The 7,036-nt window shown below is 33.5% G+C and overlaps 1 protein-coding gene across 1 annotated transcript; it reads left to right on the top strand.

Moving 5' to 3' along the window:
- The first annotated feature begins 404 nt into the window (after positions 1 to 404).
- On the top strand, positions 405 to 2,804 carry LOC109171729 (myb family transcription factor EFM-like). The gene is made up of 5 exons (XM_019320785.1): positions 405 to 639; positions 743 to 918; positions 1,012 to 1,249; positions 2,015 to 2,091; positions 2,388 to 2,804. Exons 1-5 carry the CDS (start codon positions 423 to 425, stop codon positions 2,634 to 2,636), a joined length of 957 nt encoding a protein of 318 aa, XP_019176330.1. The 5' UTR covers positions 405 to 422; the 3' UTR covers positions 2,637 to 2,804.
- Positions 2,805 to 7,036: the final 4,232 nt, after the last annotated feature.

Genomic DNA, 7,036 nt, shown 5'->3' with positions numbered 1-7,036 from the left:
CTATTTCTCCATACCAAACAATGTAATTTGAAATCATATTGAATTTATTCCACCTTATTCTTTTTTTTTTTTTACCAAATTACAATTTATTTTTTCATTAATTCTTTCCTTCCAATCGAACGTCCTATGATAGTTGAGAACCAAATGTAAAAATGACTCAATAATCGTGGACCAAAAGTGAAAAAAAAAAAAAAAAACATTATCACACATATACTCCTCAAATAAAATAAAATAAAATAAAATAAAAGTTACGCGACGAACCGAGTGTGAAAGCTATCCGAATCTTTCCCCCACCAGGATCCACTTCCATTTCTAAATTTCCATTTCTGCCCACCACTGTGCTATAAAATCAGCCCGGGTCTTTCATTTTCATAACTCTGGTTAAAGGAATTGGAGTAGAAAATTCTGAAAGAGAAAACAAAATGGCCCAGAATTTTGGTGAAAGGAACATCGATCTGAACTGTGAATTTGTAGTTCCTAAATCCGTTTCAATTGCTCTTGCTGAAATTTCTGCTATTGATGATGATTCCCAGAAACTCTTGAAGCTTTACTCCCTTCTTCAAGCCTTAGAAGAAGAGGCAAAGAAAATCTACCTCAACAGACGTGAACTCCCTTATACTCTGAGTCTTCTCACTGATGGTCCCTCCCTTTTTCTTTTACCTTTTTTTTTTTCTGTTTTAAATTGATAAAGATCCATTTATTCTGTGCGTATATATTTATTTTTTGTTTATCTGTTTTCCAGAAATCGAGAAGGTGAGGGGGGAATGTTTGAAGGTTAAGGGAAAGGAAAAGTTACCGGCAGTGGTAGAGGAGCTTTTACCAATGAAGGATAATTTTGATAAAGAGATCGGGACAAAACGGTCAAACGATCAGGGTGACACGAAAAACTGGATGATCTCTGCCCTGTGGAACCACCCTGTTAGATTAATTTTTCATTATTTTATTAATGAATTCCTTTTGCCCCCATTTACTAAATTTTTGTTTTGTTGTTTTTTTTTTTGATCGTGACAGGGTGGTGTCAATGGGGAGGAGGAGGATGCGTTGAAAAGAGATGCTTTACCAGTTCCCTGTTTGTCGCTGTCTCCGCCGTCGGTGCCGCCGTCAGTGGTGGCTTATAAAAGCTCATCATCTCGTTCCCATTCTTCAAAGACGATGAATAAGCAAGAACAGAGGAAACAGAGGCGGTGTTGGTCGCCGGAGCTTCATCAGCGATTCGTCAACGCCCTTGATAAGCTCGGTGGAGCACAAGGTTTATAATAATTTCATTTGCTTTATCGTTAATGAATCTGACTTTTTGGTTCTTTTAAATTCCAGTAATCTGAATGTCTTTTATTGCATTACCTCAGTCAACGGATTTATGGATACCTGACCATGAATATGAATATGAAGGATATTGATAACACCATATAATATATGTAATATATATAAATTATAAATGTATATCATTATTTATTTGCTCAACTTTTTAGTTGGGAAGAAATAAATTCTTTAAAAAAGTAACATAAGGTGAGATGTTACTGTATTTATAAAATTATTTGACACAAAAATACATGTTATAACATCTAAAATAATAAATTTAGAATATATATTTTCTTCTATGCCAATGACCTGGTTTAGTGGTATGAAGTGACTCTCTAAATAGAAGGTCATGGGTTCGTGTCCTAGCAAGAACAGGCCTGGTATGGATTCTTTGTGCACTCTTTGTGCTTTGTATGATAATTCTGAGAGTATAAAATAAGTTTTGTTTAAAATCTGGGCACTTAGTATATGATTCTGTGACTGGGAATCTTGAAAAGCTGAAAGGATTTATATTTGATTATTGATAAGCTAGGAGGAAAAAAAGTGTCGTCTGTAATTGATTTAAATAACGGCCTCGGATAACAGTTAAAACCGTTAAATAACGACAAAGAACAACTGTTCGGTGATCATATCGTTCTCGTGTTGATAATTTTGTCGGTATGTACGTATATATGCATGTTAACGTAAATTTAAGATCGAATATCGCATTTTGCAGCAGCGACACCGAAGCAGATTAGAGAAATTATGAATGTTGATGGTCTCACCAATGATGAAGTCAAAAGCCATTTGCAGGTAATAATATAATGCATTTGTTTTGTTGGGAAGGAAGAAATTAGGCAGCAGACAAGTTATATATATATTTGATTGACTAGGAGGCCAGCAACACTACTCGAGTGTGTATTAGAAAATTTGTCTTGTAACCCTAGTCAAATCAGTCTAGACTAGTCATAACTGATCAACTCAAACCAAGAAAGTCCCTGTTAAAAGTCATATTTGGGTTCTGTTTGATAGAGTTTATAACCAACAGATCCTATCCACTTGCATGTTGCATGGCATATTTCTTACATGTTATATATGTTTGGTTGCAGAAATATAGGCTTCATGTGAGAAGGCTGACTGAGTCTCCGCCTTCGTCAACCTCAACATGGGCGCAGCCGCCATATGGTGTGATAAATGGTTTGGTGATGAAACCTGCAGGAACTGGTGCGCACTCTAACTCGCCGGAGGGCCCACTTCACCTGGGGCTTCCGGCGACCACCAGGGAGGTTTCAGTGACGGTGACAGGTCTCAACGCCGTGGAGGAATCTGAGGAAGAGGAATCCGTGAGAGGGTTTTGAATTTTGATGGATAGATGGCCATGGGGATATGATGGACAGTAACTGCTGACAAGCTAGAAGTGAATTTTGCAGATCAGAGATAACCATATTATAATATAATATAAGTTTAAGGTACGGTGGCCGCAAATTAAAACTGAGGCGCTGCTGCTGATGAGTCATTTTGATCTATAGAGAAGGGGGGAATATGTTTTTTTTTTTTTTTTTTTTTTTTTTTTTTTTGAAAGGAGATAGATTTTTATATTATGAAATTTATTTAATTTTTTTCATAATGAACTCTCAAATAATACCTTTCTTCACAATTTTTTAAACCAAATAATTTAATAATATTTTTATTTGATTCCTTAGCTTCTCTATTCTATTCTCTAAAAATTATTGCTTGCATTTATTTTCGATCTGTTTTTATCCTTTAAACCAAATGGACAGATAGAGAATTTATCCAAAATGTTACATTTAGGATGTAGTTGGAACCTGTGAGGTACAATTATGCCCATTTTCTCCCCCTTCAACCTGGATTGCTCTCACCACTTGGGGGTAAAAGGGGCTTCCGCAGTAAGATTTCTTTGAGGGCATATCTGAACCAATATCTAACACACCCCACTTTCCCTCATTTTGATTGCACTACTTTAAATTTTTTTTTTTTTTTTTTTAGGACTATTTCAAAATAATAGAAACTTTTCTAATTTATATTGATTTCTACATGTTGAGAGTGATGCTTTTGAGGTTATTCAAAATCTCGGATTTCTTTTTAATCTACTATTAGTCTTGTTATTGACGATATTAAAAAAAAAAAAACTACGAGATTGATCTATCATATTTGTTTCTCATTTGTAAAACAATTAATTTGCAACTCATACTTTAGTTAGGGGATCTGTTTCTATGTTTGACAGTATCAATTGGGTTATCAACCCTCCAGCCTAAATGGTTAGTCTACTGTTAATCTTGTTATTGATGATATTAAAAAAACTACGAGATTGATATATCATATTTGTTTCTCATTTTTTAAACAATTTGTAACTCATACTTTAGTTAGGGGAGTTGTTTCTAGGGTTGACAGTATCGGTTGGGACCATTGGGTTATCAACCCTCCAGCCTAAATTGTTAGTCTTGTTATTATTGGTGATATAACAAAAATTACGAGATTGATCTACCATATTTGTTTCTCATTTGTTAAACAATTTGCAACTCATACTTTAGTTAGGGGAGGGGAGCTGTTTCTATGTTTGACAGTATCGATTGAGCTATTACCCCTCCAGCCAAAATTGTTAGTATAATGTTAGTTCGGTTATTGATGATATTAAAAAAAAACTATGAGATTGATCTCTCATTTTTTTTCTTCTAATTTCTTAAACAATTTGCAACTCATACTTTAGTTAGGGGAGTTGTTTATGTGTTTGGCAGTATCGATTGGGTTATCAATCATTCAGCCTAAATTGTTAGTCTTGTTATTAGTGATATTATAAAAAATTGCGAGATTGATCTATCATATTTGTTTCTCATTTGTTAAACAATTTGCAACTCATACTTTAGTTAGGGGAGTTGTTTTTATGTTTGACAGTATCGATTGAGTTATCACCCCTCTAGCCAAAATTGTTCGTCTACTATTAGTCTTGTTATTGATGATATTAAAAAAAAACTACAAGATTGATCTATCATATTTGTTTCTCATTAGTGCAATTGGGTCCTGTGAGTAAAAAAAAAAAAAAAAAAAGAAGCTTCATTCAAATATGCTAATTAAACCGATAAAATTGTTCAATTGAGTCGAAATTGACTTGTTTAGCAGGCTAATTCTTCAAAAATTGTTCAATTGAGTCGAAATGCTTTCATTTACATTCTTGAGATGAATTGTAGATCCAATTAGGGATTGGATTAAGCCATCTTTTGCGATTGATGTTATGTGATTGAATTGAGCTATGAGCTAGTGTAATGACTTGATGATGACTCTAGTTGTGAGCTTGGTGGTTTGTATTAACTCCTGTACTAGTATTTTCGCCCGTGCGATGCACGAAATGGATTTTTTGTAATATATTAAAAATATTTGGATCGATATATAATTATTTAAATTATAACATCAAATATTATATAATGCAATTGAATATATGGTTTGGATCATTTATGTGTTGTGATGTTATTATTGTTTGAATTTGAGTAATAATTGCTCAAATTAATAGCTAATGTGCAGATGTACGCATGCCGTGGAATTGTAATTCCTTCTAACCAAACTAAGGAATTTAGTGACCTTTGAAATTAAGTGGGAATAGAATTTAAATTTCCTCCGACCATAAGCCCTGGTAGTGAATTATATTTTTTTATAAGCAGCAAAAAATTGTGTATATAAATTAATAAATAAGTTGTATAAATTAAAAATGACAAAATCGAAACTACATACTTAAAATTAGATTTCTAACTTATTTAATTTTTGGAATTTTGGAGTAAATTTGTAATTGTAAATATTATGGTGAGAATAATTCTTATGAAATATATGATTTAATTTGTTAGGAACATTGTATTAGGATTTTGATGATACCAATGTAATGTAGAAAAGTGGACCCCTAACTATTAGCTTTTTCAATCGCTGCTTTCGTCCTAGACGAGAGTTGCCATAACTCCTCTGTAATTCGTGTTAAGCTAGACAAACACACGAAAAATGAGTTATGACTAGATGTTAGGGTATCCAAGACGAAAGAAGGCACGAGACATGAAGAATTACAACGAGAGTTAAGCAGGAGTTGTCAACTAGCACGAAAAGACAGTTTTTGTTAAAGACAATCCTTATCAAACATTACTTCTCTTCAACAACGAGAAGAATGTTCTACCTGTCTGATTTGACAACATCCTAGGACAATAAGGACCTCATCTTAAGGGACACACTTTTCAAGGAGCATTAAATGAAGATGTACCATCTTCTGAAGATAGAGGACAAAACCTAATGCTTTCCATACCTTCAACGGCTACATGGTACACCCTCATTAATGGAGCATTTAATGCATGAAGCTCCCTGGTCCTTGTCCAATGGTTAAAAGGTTCGAAAATCTCATCTACCTCCAACGGATGAATTTTCACCACCTATATAAACCCACCTTCATCAACTAAGAAGGTGCTGGTTCATTCTCACTCGACTTACTTACTTGCAAAAGCTCTTGAAACGCTCACAATTTATTAAAAGCTTTTGTGAACCAGTATTGAGGTGCTAAGTTACGTAAAGAAAATTATTGATCTTTTTCTTACACCTCAAAGGAAGTCTTGCCATTTGTTTGAAGAAATCATTTCTCAAAGCCAAGACTTCATCGTTGGAGAATTCAAGAAATCACTTTCTACCAACCTCAACTCAGGAGAAGAAGTTGATAGAGGCGGAGTAAACTCGAGGAGTTGAAAAACCTACGAAGGCTGTCCGGCTTAGTGATCAAGGAAGTCTTTGTGTAATTGTACTAAGTGTGATAGTGCAATCCTTCCATCAGTTGTGGAAGAAGAGTGGAGTAGGCAACGTTAGCCGAACCATTATAAAATCTCGTGTCCTTTCTATCTCTTTACTTACGCTTTTCTTTCTGCGTTCATATCATCCCTTCTATCACCATTACCGAAAGTTTTTCTAATTACGCAAACTCGTGCAAAGTATTTAAAACAAATCTATATATCTTATCCGCTGCGCCAAAACACCGAAAGGTGACGTTTAGGGCTTTTCACGAAAAGAGTCTATTCACCCCCCCCCCCCCCCCCCCTCTAGACTCTCTTTACATTCTATCGGGACCAACATAATTGGCAACTCAATTAATATTAAGATTCCGTGCAATGAACATGTATTCCATCTTGTGTACTCATTTGATCGATAATTTATTTATACCATAATTATGCATAATAAATTAATATTATGCTAATTAATAATTAATAAAATTTATTAATAATTAATAATTTGACCATTAAAATGAGTTTGGGCTGGAAAAAGCATATATCGATTGGTTCAATAAATCGTAAATATTACCAATTGTCTGGTTATAAAATAATCTTTATCAAATTAAAATTTATTAAATTGATAAATTATACTTAAAGTAAATATTAAGGATTATTTTCTTATATAAAAACTTTTATTGAATTTCTTCAAAAAAAAAAAAACTTTTATTAAATTATTTTATTATAAGGAATGAAAAAAAAAAAAAAATATATATATATATATATATATATATATATATATATATATATATATGTATGTATATATATATGTATGTATGTATGTATGTATGTATGTATGTATGTATGTATTGTGAGCATATATCCACTATAAGCTTAGGCTTTTAGTTGAGATGGAGCACATGCTTCAATTTGGTATCAGAGCCAGACCAAAGGTTATGGGTTCGAATCTCAACGCCACTCGTAAGCGACTACGGTTTACCGGTCCACGTGTTGGT

The sequence above is a fragment of the Ipomoea nil genome, unplaced genomic scaffold (genome assembly GCF_001879475.1).
Source record: "Ipomoea nil cultivar Tokyo-kokei standard unplaced genomic scaffold, Asagao_1.1 scaffold0380, whole genome shotgun sequence".
Lineage (NCBI taxonomy): Eukaryota > Viridiplantae > Streptophyta > Magnoliopsida > Solanales > Convolvulaceae > Ipomoea > Ipomoea nil.
This window is presented reverse-complemented; position numbering and strand designations above follow the sequence as displayed.

Bases quoted from the DNA above. Each gene is read 5' to 3' on its own strand.
- LOC109171729 (XM_019320785.1), top strand. From the start codon at position 423: ATGGCCCAGAATTTTGGTGAAAGGAACATCGATCTGAACTGTGAATTT. The intron at 919-1,011 runs GTTAGATTAATT...TGATCGTGACAG, and splicing joins CTGCCCTGTGGAACCACCCT to GGTGGTGTCAATGGGGAGGA. The intron at 1,250-2,014 runs GTTTATAATAAT...CGCATTTTGCAG, and splicing joins TAAGCTCGGTGGAGCACAAG to CAGCGACACCGAAGCAGATT.